The following is a 16,717-nucleotide window of genomic DNA, read 5'->3' as shown; positions in this document are numbered from 1 at the left end:
ATAAGGTCGTAATCGAGGGGAAGATTGTTTTTCCTCCTCGTCCGCCTACCGACTCGGAGCTAAAAACTGCTGCGCAACGCTTGGTGGAGTCTCCTCCCCGGGAAGTTGCTACCTCTTTGGAAGTTCCTCTAAGTTCTTCAGCTCTGCCCGAGGTTGCTCTTGCCGAAGAGACTCTTCAGACCCTTCTGACTACTACAGCTGACCCAACCTCTTCAGTGGATGATCAAAACCCTCTTATTGGCCCTGTTTAATTTTTTCGTCAAGGCCCAGCTTGTGGGACATTTTTTATGAACATTTCTTATGTATGTGTTAAATATTTTTGTTGTGTTGGCTTCTGACTCTTGATCCTTTTTAAAGGATCTTTAACAATTGCTATTTTCTGTTTTTTGAACATTTGTTCCTTAATAGGACTTTTAACAAAAGTAGTCATTACTGCCCCTTTCTTTTTTTAGAAAAAAAAGGTTTCTGTTTTGTTGCAACTTCATGCTTTGTTTACATGTTGATTTTCTTTGTTGTGGGCTATTTATGAGACTTTTATGAAGGCCTTTATTAAATAGCTCCTAGGGTTTTTCACGATCTTTGCTTTCCATTACTTAACGCAAACGTTCATCTTATTTTGCTTATTGAATCGTTTTAATAACGTAGGTTATTCTTGGGATGCATTTTGTTCTACTCGGGGGCTGTTCGACTTACAAGTCGTCTGCCATCTTATTCCCGAGTTGTTATGATCGTCTTTTATAACCTCTTTACACTGACTTGTATCTCGTCACTTTATCTTGTCGACCCTGTAGGTTGGTCAACGAATTTTTGCGCTTTTTCAAACTTAAGTTGATGCGTGTCGTAGAAATAATAATGGAACTTTAAGAATTATTGTCATTAGTGAACCATGACTTTACAAGAATTCTTTGGCTACTAAGGGAATAAAATTCATGCCCACATCCCCCGTTTTGATGCCTCGTTAAAATCCCCTCAGGAAAACCCTTCTCGGAAAAAAAACTGTGAAGTCGGGAAAAAGAGTACATCAGGGAACGGAGCACGCTTCTAGCTATAATATCTCTTTAAATTGCAAGCATGCCACGACCTGGGGAGCTCGACTCCATTCAAGTCGGACACCTTGTAGTAACCTTTCCCTAAGACTTCAATTATCTTGAAAGGTCCTTTCCAGTTTGCAGCAAGCTTCCCTTCGCCCGACTTGTTTACTCCGATGTCGTTTTATATTAGGACTAAGTCGTTTGTGGCGAAGCTCCTTCGAATGAATTTTTAGTTGTACCTTATTGCCATTCTTTGCTTTAATGCTGCTTGTATTATTTGTGCTTGTTCTCGAACTTTTGGAAGCAGTTCGAGTTCTTCTTTTTGGGCTTGAATGTTACCGATTCATCATAAAATCTCACCCTTGGGCTTTGCTCATTAATCTACTGGGATCATGGCTTCTATTCCATATGCAAGTCGGAAGGGTGTTTCTCCAATCATGGAATAAGGTGTTGTTCTATAAGTCCATAACACCTGATGGAGCTCTTCAGCCCAAGCTCGCTTTGCATCATGTAGCCTCTTTTTTAGCGCAGCTAATATAACTCTATTGGCAGCTTCAACTTGCCCATTGGCTTAAGAATGCTCTACTGATGTGAATTGATGTTTGATCTTCATGCTGGATACCATACTTCTAAATGTGGAGTCTATAAACTGAGTGCCATTATCTGTAGTGATAGAGTGGAAAACCCCGAATCGAGTAATTATGTTCTTGTAAAGGAATTTCTGGCTTCTCTATGCCGTGATAGTGGCCAGTGGCTCTGCTTCTATCCACTTGGTGAAGTAATCCACTTCCACAATTAGATATTTGACCTGTCCTGGAGCCTGCGAAAAAGGTCCGAGTAGGTCCAATCCCTATTTTGCAAAAGGCCAGGGAGAGGTCATGCTAATAAGCTCTTCGGGGAGAGCGACGTGGAAGTTCGCATGCATCTGACAGGGCTGACACTTTTTAACGAAGTTGCTGGCATCCTTTTGTAAGGTCGGCCAGAAGAACCCAGCTCGGATTACCTTCCTGACTAAAGATCTCGCTCCAAGGTGATTCCCACAGATGCCATTGTGTACCTCTTCCAAGACTTCCTCTATCTTAGAAGTCGAAACGCACTTTAACAATGGCGTAGACATCCCTCTTTTGTAAAGGACGTTTTGTACCAAAGTGTAGTTCTGTACTTCCTTTCAAAGTTTCTTGGTTTCCTTCTAATCCTCGGGAGGGATATCGAATTTTAGATACTCGATTATAGGGGTCATACATCCAAGGTTTAAGCCAGAAATTGGTAGAACGTCCAATTTGCTGTCCGTCTTCGTCACTGAGGGCTCCTGGAGAGTTTCCTGTATCATACTTCTGTTATTTCCTTCGGGCTTGGTACTTGCTAACTTGGAGAGAGCATCGGCTCTGCTATTGAGTTCTCGAGTTATATGTCTGACCTCGGTTTCAAGGAATTGCCTAAGATGCTTGAGTGTTTTTTCCAAGTACCTTTTCATATTAGGATCATTTGCCTGGTACTCTCCATTGATTTGAGAAGTTACTACTTGGGAGTCACTGAAAACTATTACCTTGGTCGCACCGACTTTTTTAGCATGTTTTAGTCCCGCGATCAGGGCTTCATATTCGGCCTGGTTGTTGGAAGCAAGAAACTCAAATTTCAAAGACACCTCTATTTGGGTACCCTTTTCATTGACCAATATTATGCCTGCTCCACTTCCGACCTTGTTGGAGGATCCGTCTACATAGAACTCTCACATCATGGCGGTCTCAATCTGGTTGTCTGTATATTCTGCGACAAAGTCGGTGAGACATTGAGCTTTGATTGCTGTCCGAGTTTTGTATTTCAAATCGAACTCGGATAGCTCTATGGCCCATTGAACCATTCTGCCTACAATATCTACTTTCTGAAGGATCTGTTTCATCGGATGGTTTGTTCGGACTTTTATTGTATGAGCCTGGAAATATGGTCGGAGCCTTCTGGATGCTACAATTAAAGCATATGCAAACTTTTCGATCTTTTGATATTTTAACTCGGGGCCTTACAACATTTTACTGGTGAAGTAGATGGGATGTTGTCCGACCTCGTCTTCTTGTATTAAGGCTGATGCTACAGCCTTCTCGGCGACAGCTAAATATAATACGAGTTCCTCTCCAATTTTTGGCCTAGTAAGGATGGGAGGTTGGCTCAAAAATTTCTTGAACTCCTAAAAAGCCTCTTCACATTCAGAAGTCCATTCAAACTGGCATTCTTTCCTAAGCAGTGAAAAAAGGGGCAAGGATCTTAAGGCCGATCCTGCCAAGAATCTGGATAAGGCTGCAAGCCGGCCATTCAACTGTTGGACTTCCTTTAGACAGGCTGGACTTTTCATTTCTAGGATTTCTCTGCACTTATCAGGGTTAGCTTCGATTCTCCTTTGTGTTAGCATAAATTCCAAAAATTTTCCAGCTTCTACTGCAAAGGTGCACTTGGTAGGATTTAGCCTCATCGCATGCCTTCTTATGGTATCGAAGACTTGTGAGAGGTCGGTCAGGAGACTGGCCTCATCCTTAGTCTTTACTAGCATGTCATCTACGTATACCTCCATTAGGCTTCCAAGGTGAGGTGCAAACACTTTATTCATTAACCTTTGGTATGTGACCCCTGCATTTTTTAATCCAAATGCATGATCACGTAGCAATAGTTCGCTCTGAGTGTGATGAAAGATGTCATCTCCTGGTCTGACTTGTACATCGGAATTTGATTGTATCCCGAGTAGGCATCCATGAATGATAGATATTGGTATCCTGAGTTAGAATCCACTAGAGCGTCGATGTTAGGTAGGGGATATGGATCTTTTGGACAGGATTTATTGAGGTCGGTATAGTCGAGCACATCCTCCATTTTCCATTTTGCTTTTTAACCAACACCACATTTGCTAGCCACACCGGGTACTTGACTTCCCTGATGAACCCGACTTCTAGCAAGGCTTGCACTTGCTCTTCGACCACTTGAGCTCGTTCTGATCCGAGCTTCCGTCTTCTTTGTTAAACAGGTCGAGATCTTGGGTGGACTGCTATCTTATGTGTCATGAGCTCGGCGTCTATCCTGGGCATGTCGGAGACTTTCCAAGCGAAAAGGTCGAAATTTTCTCGTAGAAGCTTTACGAGTTCTTGCTTTAGATTTGCCTTTATGCTGACTCCTATATTAGTGTTCCTTCCGACTTCCTGCCCAATCTGAACCTCCTCTGTTTTCCCTTTGGGTTGGGGTCGTAGCTCTTCCCTTCCTCGGACTCCTCCGAGTTCAATTGCATTGACCTCTTTACCCTTTTCTCGGAGGTTCAGGCTCTCATTATAGCATTTTCTTGCCAATTTTTTATCTCCTCTAATGGTGGTAATTTCCTCTTCCGTTGGAAACTTCATGAAAAGATGAGTAGAAATGACTGCTCCTAATCGGTTTAGGGTCGTCCTCCCAATCAGGGAGTTATAAGCCGATGTCACATCGATGACATGAAGTTGATGTTTAAAGATTTGGACCTCAATTCCTTTCCAAAGGTTTTATATAGAGGGATGAAGCCTAATGGCTTAATAGGAGCATTGTCCAATCCGAAGAGAGTATCCGGATAGGCTTTTAGTTCTTTATCTTCCAATCCCAACTTATCAAATGCCGACTTGAACAGTATGTCGGTTGAGCTTCATTGGTCTACCAAGGTTCTTTTGTAGGTGAGCATTGGCGAGGATCATGGTAATTACTACCGGGTTGTCATGCCCGGGTACGATGCCCTGTCCATTATTTCCAACTTGATAGACTTCTTTTAAATACCTCTTCCGAGATGACTTGGCCAGCGAATCCCCGTGATATCATGTGAACATGTCGTTCTGGAGTCTGCGGAGGCGGACCGCTTTGCTCTAGGTTTTCATTGTCTATCTTCCTTTTTCCGTGATTGTCCGACCTTTCCATGAGATATTTGTCCAGCCGACCTTCCCTGACCAGCTTTTCTATCACATCGCGTGAGAAACTTGTGCGAAAGATCGTCAAAACTAGTAACCGACCTAGGGGACAAGCTATCAAACCACTTCATGGCCGCCTTTGTCAGGGTTGTCGGGAAGGCCTTACAGTGGGTGGCATCTGAGGCGTCGGCCAAGTACATCCGACTTTTGAAATTGTTGAGGTGATGCTTCGGGTCAGTGGTCTTATCGTAGAGGTTCATGTCTATGCTTTTAATGTTTCTAGGAACTCGTGCTCGCATGATGTCCTCTGTGAAGGGATCTTGATGCGTGAGCATCTTCTCTATCTTTTCCTAGTAAATTTGCATTCAAATTGTTGAGTTTAATTAAGATTTAATTACCTTTAGCCACTATGAATTCTACTTTGAGTTGTTTGCAATTTCTGTTTATTTCAGGTAGCATTTGGATGGATTTGACGGGGTTTTGTAGCAGAAAAGGAAGAAAGCGAATGATGTTGTCAACCCCGACCTCCTTGCACTCAAACAGGAATAACTTGAGCTACATAGGTCCAATTAACGTGATTCTAGCGACATTAGAAAGCTAACTTCTAGGGATTTTCAACGATATATAATAGTATACCCTTCTCTTCCATTTCATACGTACAATCCCATGTTGAACTTGAGGAACTCCAAGTTCAGCGTGGGATCAAAAGCACAAAGGAGGAATCACGCATCACTCCACGCTAAACTTTGGACTCAAAGGGAAACAAGAAAAACGCTACTGCCTCCTCCACGCTGAACTTGGGAATTTTCAAGTTTAGCGTGGATCCGAATACCCCAAGTGGTCCCCAAGCACACAGAAAGCTGCGCATGAAGCTAAATTAATTTTGATTGAATTTGTATTTTATTTTAAAATAGGAAAAGATATTATTTTAGTTTAGGAAATATATTTTATATTAATTAGGATTAGATATAAAAGGAAAAAGAATCAATCCTTCGGGCACCTCTCTTCTCTTCTCTTCTACCTCATTTCGCAATTTACAGTTTACCTGAATCCTTATTTTCTCTCTACACCATGAGTAACTAAATCTCCATTGTTAAGGTTAGGAGCTCTGTCTATTGTATGGATTGATACTATTATTTTTCTATTTTAATTCATGTACTGATTTATATTTCAAGAATTATTTTCGTTCTTTATTTTATGAATTTGGGTGGAACGGGAGTATGACCCTTGTTCTAATTGAGTTCTTGTATAACTTGGAAAAGCTCTTTACTTGAACAACAGCTTGAAAATATATTCTCCTAAATTTCTAATTATTTGGACTTAACGGGATACGTGACATATATTCCTCTTATATTTGGGTAATTAGGATTTTTGTGGCATACAAACTAGAATTGAACTTCACCCTCTAATTGAAATTAAGTGACCAAGGAATTGGCGGTTGATGAATTTTAGAGGAGACTAAAAATTTCTAAGGAATTAGGGTTTAGTCACATATAGTTTGCCATGAATTAAATCTTGCATGATTAAAATAGTTAGTAAGAAAAGTCAATCCGGAAAATAGATAACTCTGAAGCCTTAACTGTTTCTCCATATATTATTTATAACTTGTTTACTGCTTGCCTTCTAATATTCTGAATTTACTGTTTAATGCTTTTGAACTCTCAAACACTCTTTTATATTTGTCTAACTAAGTAAATCACTTAACCGTTGTTGCTTAGTCCATCAATCCTCGTGGGATCGACCCTCACTCACTTGAGGTATTACTTGGTACGACTCGGTGCACTTGCCGGTTAGTTTGTGCGTTATAAATTCCACACCAGATCTTCTCCCCCCAAGGGGGTATCTTCCCGAGCTGTGTGGGAATCCTTATTCCGAAGATTGGATTCCAACTTCAAGAGCTTGTCCTCCAAATCTCTTCGTCGCTTGACTTCTCTCCTTAAACTCCTCTCCGCTTCGCGCTGTCGCTCTAGCTCTTGCTCTAGTTGTTCAAGTCGACCTTGGTGACCATGTAGTAACCCAATGAAGTCAGTGGAGTGGGGTTGTTCCTCCCTTTCCGGTTGGTGGACTTCAGAGGGTATTCTCCTATGATTTTGAGCGCCTGAAGGGCCTTTGCCATGCGGCCCCTCCGTCCTTGGGGGAGGTACTATTAGAGCTTGGTCATTGTTGGCCACGTCTTGGTATTCTTGGTCTGATTCAGATGTTGTGTGTCCGTCTTCAAATTGGTCTTCCACCATGAAGCGTTGATTTCTAGGTCCCCAGTAACGAGGCCAATATTCTGAGGGTCACCTGAAACCGGATGATGGTTGGGCTTGTTTACGAGGCCCAAAAATTTGAAGAGGTTGATCTCCGACTTGTTCTACATTAGAGAGCCACTGTCCGAGTTTGTGCTGGAAAAGGATGGGGGTGGTACTTGCAAGACACTCCAATGCCTAAGTCAGCAAGGGGTTAAGCAGATTTAAGTGTATTGGGACTTAAAGATACCTGAATGTGTTAGGGTATTTATATGTGATGAGCTAATAACCATCGTTGAAGTAGCTCCACTTTTGATGGGAGATAACCGTCCTTTTATCTTAGAACTGTTGAGATCTTTCTTCTAGAAGGTGAGAGATTCAGGGAGGCAATTACTTATGGAGATAAGTTTAAACTGCTTGTTAACGTTGAACCTGACCTCCTCAAGGAGGTCGGATGTGCGGTAAAAGTCACTCTCTTAATTGGGCCTTTTGACTTTATTGGACCTGACTTATATTCTTGGGTCATGGTATGAACAATTATGAATTTTAATATATATTTTATATAAATAACAATATTTTTTTTTGGATAAGATGAATTAAGCAACTCCCAATTATAGATATTATAATACCACACACTCATCAAGATTTAAATTTGGGTACATTATTTTAAGAGACATATAATTTTACCACTTGAGTTAGATATCAGCTGCATACAAATAACTAGTTTAATGACTAATTATTTATTTGCATATAGCATAGTATTTTAATGTGTGATATGCGGGTGTCTTTGCACGAAAGCAATGTTCGATATTGGGCCTTATCATGGGCCTCTTTTCTCTCTCTTAAGCTGTTTCCCGAAAAAAGGGGCCTCAAAAGTTTTCCTTTTCGTACAAGAGGGAAAAAAAAGTTGCTCCTACCAGAAAGCAAACCGGATTAAAGGTAGGTCTGAATCGACCAAAAAAAAGGTAGGTGTGACAAGTCATAAGTGGCCGTATTATTCTCCTTTTGTCACTAAATTGTTGTCCAGCAAATTAAATTAGGTTGATCTAATACATAACTCATTAGTTTATCTAAGCAAATTAAGTAAGTATTGGCCAATGAGTAATAGCTCAACTGGCATAATCTCTCCATATTCAATTAAAAGGTTGTGGATTCGAGTCTTATATTTTTGGTAAAAAAAAAAAAAAATTAAGTAAGTATTGAAAGGTTCGAATTTCGATTTATGCACGTAATAATTCATTGGTCAGTATCTTAAATAAAGCTCAGATTTCGCGAAGTATTAATCCTTAGCGTGTCGAACCGAAAAATATCGTGAGAAACCAAACAATAAGTAGCAATCAGATATTTGGTTGAGCTATTATTAATTTGTTATAGTTGCAGTCAAATGCTGAATTGCAATTTGCAAGGAGCATTAATAGCTTCACATGGGTTACTAAGTAGATGCTCCACAAACGTCACATTCAACTACCACAAAAAACAACAACAACAATGTTTACATGCAAGGTATACAGAATCTATTTTTGCTTTGCTTCTTGGCATTCACTCACTTGAACAATAGATACCGGCAACCGCCAACCAGGTAACTTAACATGCCTAATCTAGTTTAAGAATCTTTCTTTTATGGTATATCATGTGAAACTTCAATTACTCCATGTATCATCTTCATAGAGATTTGCTGTTGCAAACTCAACTCTTGCTCAAATCAAACTCAATTTGATCTTACATTTACATTGAGAATTAAATTATGGTTGAAGCACATTGATGAAAACATTAAGAGAACACATATAGTAAAAGTAGTAAATAATTAAGTATACAGTTTATTTTTTTTAAAACGCATTTGGCTGGTCCAAATTACTTGTACTTTGGTTTGACAGGTCCTCTTGGAATTTTGTTAAGGAATTTAGAATCCAAAGTCCTGAACAATCTTCTCACATCTTGGTTTCCTCTGAATGCAAGATAATTCACTTCCTCTTCATATCTCTCATACATAGCGGGAAGACTCATCATGCACACAAACACTGCATAGTATTTTATAAAATCAACAATTAATATTAAGCCTTAAATAAAACCTACATTTAAAATTGTTGGGTTTGAGATCTCACATAAGTATATCAAATTCAAAGTGTTGAAAAGATTTCCAATTGCTGAAATGATCCAGAGGCCGGAAATTGTCTGAAATTCATCAATAACCACTTTATGTCAATTAATTAACTAACAAATTAGATAATCAATAATTCATTAAATGCATGTATATATATATATACCAGAAAGAAGAGTGTCAAGTCTTTCCCGGTTGAAATATCATAAAACTTCATCAAGAACCAGTTGAGTTTGTTATACAAGTATGCAAAGGTGGATTCTGGAATTTCAAAATAATAGATTTCGGGAATGTTCCTGATGCAAACATTTAGCCACGGAAAACAAAGGCGTTAAATGAAAATAATTAATAAATAAGTATTTAATTAGATGAATTATGACGTACGTACCAAGTGATTAGTCCAGCAGCATTATACCAAACAAAGAGGATGAGCATAATGGCTATGAGAATGTGACAGAGAAGAGGAACAAGATTGTATTCCACCACTTCAAACAGAAACCAAATGAACGAGAAACCACCCACAATCGCTGCCGACAGTTTCTTGTCTCTCCATAACAATATTTCCGCAACTGCAAAATTGCACGCAAGAATTAAAAGACCATGCTACATGAACATAAAAAAAATCATTCGCTTAAAATATATGTTGAAAAATAAATGAAAAATTTGTGTGCAAATTATATTGGTTTATATGTATACAATTTTGTTAAATATAAATGTAAATTATATAATTTTTTATGTATAATTTTTTTTTGTAAATATTGATTGCAAATTATTATTGAATAAATACTAATAAAAAATAATAATATTTACTGATTGGCCATGCAGCATTGCTCGTAATTAAATACTCGGATGGAAAATGCTTTTCAACCTTTTTCCTTTGAAATTTAGCGGATAAAATATTTGATTACATGAAATATAAAAAATGGTAGAAATTCAGGTGCAGTCGACTTCACGTGAAATTGATAATTGAAAGCTGTTAGATTATTTGACTGATTTGACTAAATTTTCATCTAACGGCTCTTAACTATCAACTTCACGTGAAGTCGACTATAAAAAATATCTTACTCTTTCCTCTGCCGAGGAGTGCGTGGCCGTGAAGTGGTCTTTCATGGTGGCCAGTGAAACCTGAGGCTTGTGGAGTTTTATGGGTTCGCATAATTACGAATATAATTGAACTATTGAATGGAACTGAATTATTTGTATACGTAGTTTATATTGTATTCACTTGAAATGATTTTCAAGCACTGTTATGATTTATGCACCGTGAGGATCATATATACTATATGTAATGCATGGACCAATTAATTATTAATTAACAAGGTTCTAAGCTTTGTAACGAAGAAATTAATGAAGAGTAATCAATGAATTTGCATGCATGGATGGGAGGAAAGGTATGGCTTTGGCATAGCCTCCAAGTTTAATTTTATTTCCTAGGTATTCTGTTGGAGTCTCCCGGTTACCCTCACCTGTATCCTTTATAATGCTAGAGTCCAGTGAAGGGCTACCGTGCTTTTACAACCTTTTTTTTTTTTGTTTTTCATGTATACATGCATCATTATGCATACATGTATAGGATGATCTATTATATATTATTAAAAATAAATTTTTTTAATTAATAATATAATTGATATAATATGTTTTTGAACGTGTTTTTTAATTTATTTTATTTGATTTATTTAAATACGTTAATTAATTATAGGAATTAAGGTTTAAGAATTAAGATTCAAAGTTTAGATTTTAATTTTAAATTTTAATAAAATCACTAACTAATGTATATTATTCTTTAGAGTATTGGGTTCTTCATGGTATTGTTGGGTTGATACGAAGAATTTAAGGTTTAGGTTTTTTGTTTAATTATTGGTGTTTAGGATTTTTTAATTAGGGTTTAAGATTTAGAATTTGAATTTATTTTCTAAAATCTATTTTTAACCATAAACAACTTTTTGTTGTATTATTACGGATAAAAAACAATGATGGACTTCGACTACTAATGCATAATCATATCACCTTCTAAGAAATTGCACCGTAGATATGCATATCGAGATTTTTGTTTTCAAAATTAACACGAAAAGATAAATGTGTTATTTAACCTTTAATTTTTTTTTTCTTTCAACCATAGTGAATAATGCTATAAACTATAGAATGGTTTGTGTTTGTAGATTTAATAAACGAAAATATTAATGTATTTATTGTTATATTTCTAAGAGTTAAACCCCAAAATGGTCTTTGAGATTGGCGTCGTGCACTAAAATCGTCTTTAAGATTCCAATTGCACCAATTACATCTCTGAGATTGAGAAAAGTGCACCATATTAATCTCTGACTCATTTTCTATTAATGACATGATGACATGGCTTGATGGCGTGGAATGTAATTGACATGTGTCACTTCATGATTTGGCCACGTGTAATGATATGATGATGTGTTGATCAGTGACACGTGTCATGCTGATGTGGATTGTTGAGCCACGTGTCACAACAGTATTCGTCCACGTGTCGTACATTATGTCATCATTGTAGATGCACCAAATTAGTCCCTCACTTTGCATTAAGTGACTCATTTTAGTCCCTGAAATTGAATGTCGTGCACCAAACTAGTCATTTCACCAATTTTTTTTATTTTTTTTAAATTTAAAATTTTCAATATCTTGGATGCACTAATTTCATTTCTATTTTTTCGTATATAGTTTAAATACAAGTACTTTCATAAAAAGTTTTAAGATTTTAGTTTTAATTATATAATTTTTTTAATAATTATGTTTAATATTGGTAAATTTTGTAATATATAAGTATGTTATTATAAAAAAATAATTATATAATTGATTAGACAGATTTTTTTTAATCAAAAAACATGTATTTTAATAAGAAATTAATAATTAGAAACATCTTTTTTGTTCTTATGAAATACACGTTTTCGTTATATGTAAATGAGCTAGATTGAAGGAATTTCAAACACCCTCACTACCATCTTCAACCTCTGCAGTCTAGACGAAAGAGGTCGAAGATGGTAACGAGAGAAGCTTGAAATGCCTTCACGTCAACTCCAAAACGGCGGTTAGGGGTATCCGTAAGAGAAAAAATATTTTATAAAAGCTCTAAAAGAGATCGTAATGGTAGTGAAGGTGCTTGAAATGCCTTCACAACTTCACGTCAACTCCAAGTCGGCGGTTAGAGTATTTGCAAGAGAAAAAATATTTTATAAAAGCACTTTTATTTGATTAACATGTGAAAAAATAGAATTGAAATTAATACATTCAAAAATATTGAGAATTTTGAATTTATAGAAAAAAATGAGAAAAAAAACTGGTGAAAGGACTAATTTGGTGCACGATATTTAATTTTAAGGACTAAAATGAGTCACTTAATGCAAAGTGAGGGAGTAATTTGGTACATCTACAATGATGACATAATGGGTGACACGTGGACGAATACTATTGCAATACGTGGCACAAACGGATACATGACCAAATAATATTGTGACATGTGGCGCAACTATCCACATTAGCATGCCACATGTCATTGGTCACCACATCATCATATCATTATACGTGGTCAAATCATGGAGTAACACGTGTCACTTACAGTCCACGTCATCAAGCTTCGTTAATAGAAAATGGGCCAAGGACTAATATGGTGTACTTTTGTCAATGTCAGGAATATAATTAGTGCAATTAAAATCTCAAAAACGATTTTAGTGCACGACGCCAATCTCAGGACCATTTTAGGGTTTAACTCTTTCTAATTATAGTGCTTAATTACATATATGAAATATATTTGTCTATATATTGTATGTTCTATTATTTATGTGCACGTTTCAATTATATATGTTATATAATTATGTCATACATCTATTTTTTTTAGTATTTTTACATTTTTTCCTATAATTTGATACAAGAAAAAGACTACTAAAAATAAATAATTAAAATAGATATATGTCACTTATAAATAATTTTAAATATATTCGCATATCATGTTTATATATATACATATCCTCACATTGTATATGTAATATGTCTATTACTTTAATTTTTTTTTTCTTCCTTGTATTTATTATTAATTAGGGGTTGTGCCTTTCCTTGGAAATCTTGGAAGAACGAAGATTATTAAGCTTAAGCATGGGGTGATGATTTAATTTGCACCTTACTTTTGTCATTTACCTTGGAAAAATACTCTCCCATTTTCAAATTTTTTGTTTCTTTTATTTTTATTTTTATTAGAAATATGAAAATAAGACCACAAGAAAAAATGATTATATGGACAGCGATAAGCCGATAACAACACTTATTAAAACATGTAACAACAATCATGGTGGAGTGTTTTGCGACCACCTTGCAGATTCATCAAAGCTTTTTCATGCAACATTGATAGTTGATCCATTATTCATGCCTTGTTGTGGGGTATTATTAGAGGTCTCCAAATTACTGTAGCAAATGACTTCTCCACCATTGTTTTTGAATCTGATTCTCAAGTGGGCGATCAACCTCGTTAGAGAAGAAAGTGCCTCGTCTCATCCTAGATATCAAAATTGTCGCTGATCGGATCAAAAATTTAAGCTGAAGACACACATTCCGTGAAGCTAATAGCATTGCTGATTTACTTCGCCAAAAAAGGACAAGAACTTCCCCATGGCATCCACATCTTTGATGCTCTCACGACAGATATTCAACATGCTCTGTATCTTGATGCTCGTGGTACCCTTAGATTTAGAGGAGTTGATTAGCTTTCTTTGCTTAGTGTTGTTTTTTTTACTGCATTTCTCTTTTTGGGGTCTTTGACCCCGCTGATTAAAAAAAAAAAAAAACATGCAGATGATTGCATGATTTTAAAAACAAAGGCTGAACATTAATTATCTTTTTTTGGACAACTAAGATTTTTGGACTGAAATGTTAATATAACCGAAAAACAATGACTGATAAAAGAATTTTTTAAAATGTCTTAAAAAATATATATAAAAAACTAACTTTTCATTAATTAATATTAATTAATTTTAAATTTTAACTTTATAATTTAAAAATTAGAGTATATAATTTAGCATAAACAAAATAATCTAAAAAATTAATATTGATAAAAAAGAATTAGTTATCTAACCTTTTTTTATTATTACATTACTTTATTAAAAATACATGCAATACAACTCTTAATATATATATATATATATATATATATATATATATATATATATATATATATTTTATTTATAAGAGATCTGCTACACATATAAAATTTTTTGGTATATAAATTCATACAAGTTGGCCCAAACCCAACAAAAACGACCTTCAGTTTAGATTGCATGTAAACATGTGCTTTCCTAACTCTTTGAATAATGCAAACGGTTCTTTTCCCTCAATCAAAACCGCAACGCTCAAGATTCAAATAAGGATTAAAATCTCTCAAAAATTTCTGAAAATCGTCGCGAAAAGGAAAAGAAGTTGCGAAGCTGAATTCGAAAAGAATTATGAGAAAATGAAATAAGAAGATGAAGAAGCAGCAGAAAATGAGAAAGAGGAAGAGTTTTGAATTATGCAAAACTTATCAGCGTACATGCACCGAAAATTCTTAAACAACACACTCAAATATCTTTGTGTTACACTTAAATTTGTTGCAAATACAGAAAAATATTTCTCTAATACTGCATTTTTTTCTTCTTTTTTTTTTCTTTATTTATTTATTTCTTTTAGTTGAATGAATATAAGTCCATCATCTTCCAAATAATTTTACACCATTATGTGTTTTTTCTTCTTTTTTGTTTGATTTTTTTTTTGTTTTTATTCTTGTTAAAAGAGTAAAACAAGAAGAAACTTGAGAAGATAAAACAAAAAAGAAAAGATAAATAAGAAAATAAGAAGAAGAAAAAGATGGTGATGATGATGAAAAAAAAAAAGAAGCATGAGAAGATGAGGAGGAGGAAGAGAAAGAGTTTTGAATTATGCAGAACTTATCAGCACACATGCACTGAAAATTCTTAAATAATACACTCAAATATCTCCGTGTTACACCAAAATTTGCTGCAAATACAGAAAAATATTTTCTCTAATGCTGTATTTTTTTTTCTTCTTTTTTCCTTATTTCTTTTAGTTGAATAAATGTAAGTTCATCCTCTTCCAAGTAATTTTGTACCATTATGTGTTTCTTCTTCTTTGTTTGATCTTTTTTGTTTTTGTTCTTGTTAAGAGAGTAAAATAAGAAAAAATTTGAAAAGATAAAACAAGAAAAAAAATTAATAGAAAAAAAAAAGATGATGATGATGATGAAAAAGAAAAAGAAAAAGAAGTAGCGGAGGATGAGGAAGAGGGAGAAGAAGAGTTTTGAATTGTGCAGAACTTATCAGCACACATACACTGAAAATTCTTAAACAGTACACTCAAATATCTTCGTGTTACACCGAAATTTACTGCAAATACAGAAAAATATTTTCTTTAATGCAGAATTTTTACATTACATTCAATTCAAACCATCAACAATGAATAACAATTTTCACAAACAAAAATAACATTATTCACCTACAGAATTATAAATTACTAATGAAAATATTAACTGGAATTGAACTACACCTCAGCCACTTGATTGGATTCAAAATAATAATCAACTTCGTTCTTGTTCAATTGACAATCTGAATTTGAATTATTCATGATCTTCAACAACGAGATAACTGTTCAAAACTGATTTTAGAGTTTAATTTAAAAAACGTAGAAAACAAACGAAGAGAAACGCAGAGATGGAAGAGAACGTAAATCGAAAATATTGAGAAAATTCAAAAACATAAACGAAATCCTTTCAAAAATTAGTTAGAATTAAGAGACGCGTGAGGTGAATTAAGGTAAAATAACTTATATAGACTTATATGGAAAAATGACTTATATATGGAGAATCATTGTATTTATAAATGTCCTGAAAGGAAAACAGATTATGACCGTCTTCAAGGTAGTTCCCTTCTGTTAAAATCGCACAGCCACCAATTTAGAGGGCAACTGGGATGGAGTTTGCGGGGTCCAAACAAGAAAGATATGTATGATTTGATATATGCCAACATGCCATGCGCCTAATAAATACGAGTATCAGTATGTAAAACAACTATGCCAACATGTCTAAGCGCTTCAATCCAACCAAAGAGATTTCAGCAATCAGCATAACTGCATAAGTATCTCTGATAAGGGCCAATCAATTATCATCACCCAATTCAAATATCAAGATACTAGTTGACCAAAAGAGAAAAATCAAGATATTACATGAATGGCCAAGGGAATAAAAAATATATTAGAGGAAATAAACAAAGATTAAAACCACGAAAAAGGACTTGACACTGCTATCAAGATACTAGCTAATTGACCCTTTTCTTCCGCAATTTGGACTAATGGCTTTGCAAGAATTAGAGTAAAGTTACCATGCAAGATTCTAGTACAATAATGCAAGCAACCAAGACACTGAAATGCAAATGGTCTAGAGAGAAAACAAGC

General features: G+C 35.4%; 1 protein-coding gene across 1 annotated transcript; it reads right to left on the bottom strand.

The window, feature by feature from the left end:
* Positions 1-8,496: 8,496 nt before the first annotated feature.
* Positions 8,497-10,711, bottom strand: LOC112779996 (reticulon-like protein B14). The gene is made up of 5 exons (XM_025824340.3): positions 10,331-10,711; positions 9,654-9,834; positions 9,432-9,561; positions 9,270-9,339; positions 8,497-9,185 (listed from the first exon to the last, which is right to left on the bottom strand). Exons 1-5 carry the CDS (start codon positions 10,419-10,421, stop codon positions 9,019-9,021), a joined length of 639 nt encoding a protein of 212 aa, XP_025680125.1. The 5' UTR covers positions 10,422-10,711; the 3' UTR covers positions 8,497-9,018.
* Between the last annotated feature and the right edge of the window lie 6,006 nt (positions 10,712-16,717).

The sequence above is a fragment of the Arachis hypogaea genome, chromosome 19 (assembly GCF_003086295.3).
Source record: "Arachis hypogaea cultivar Tifrunner chromosome 19, arahy.Tifrunner.gnm2.J5K5, whole genome shotgun sequence".
Classification (NCBI taxonomy): Eukaryota; Viridiplantae; Streptophyta; class Magnoliopsida; order Fabales; family Fabaceae; genus Arachis; species Arachis hypogaea.
The sequence above is the reverse complement of the archived record's forward strand: the minus strand, read 5'-3'. Positions and strand labels throughout refer to the sequence as shown.

Excerpts from the sequence above, each read along its gene's own strand:
- LOC112779996 (XM_025824340.3), bottom strand. The coding sequence starts at position 10,421 with ATGCGAACCCATAAAACTCCACAAGCCTCAGGTTTCACTGGCCACCAT. Across the intron at positions 9,340-9,431 it reads ACTTGACACTCTTCTTTCTG|ACAATTTCCGGCCTCTGGAT; the intron begins GTATATATATAT and ends GATGAATTTCAG. Across the intron at positions 9,186-9,269 it reads TTTGAATTTGATATACTTAT|TGTTTGTGTGCATGATGAGT; the intron begins GTGAGATCTCAA and ends AATACTATGCAG.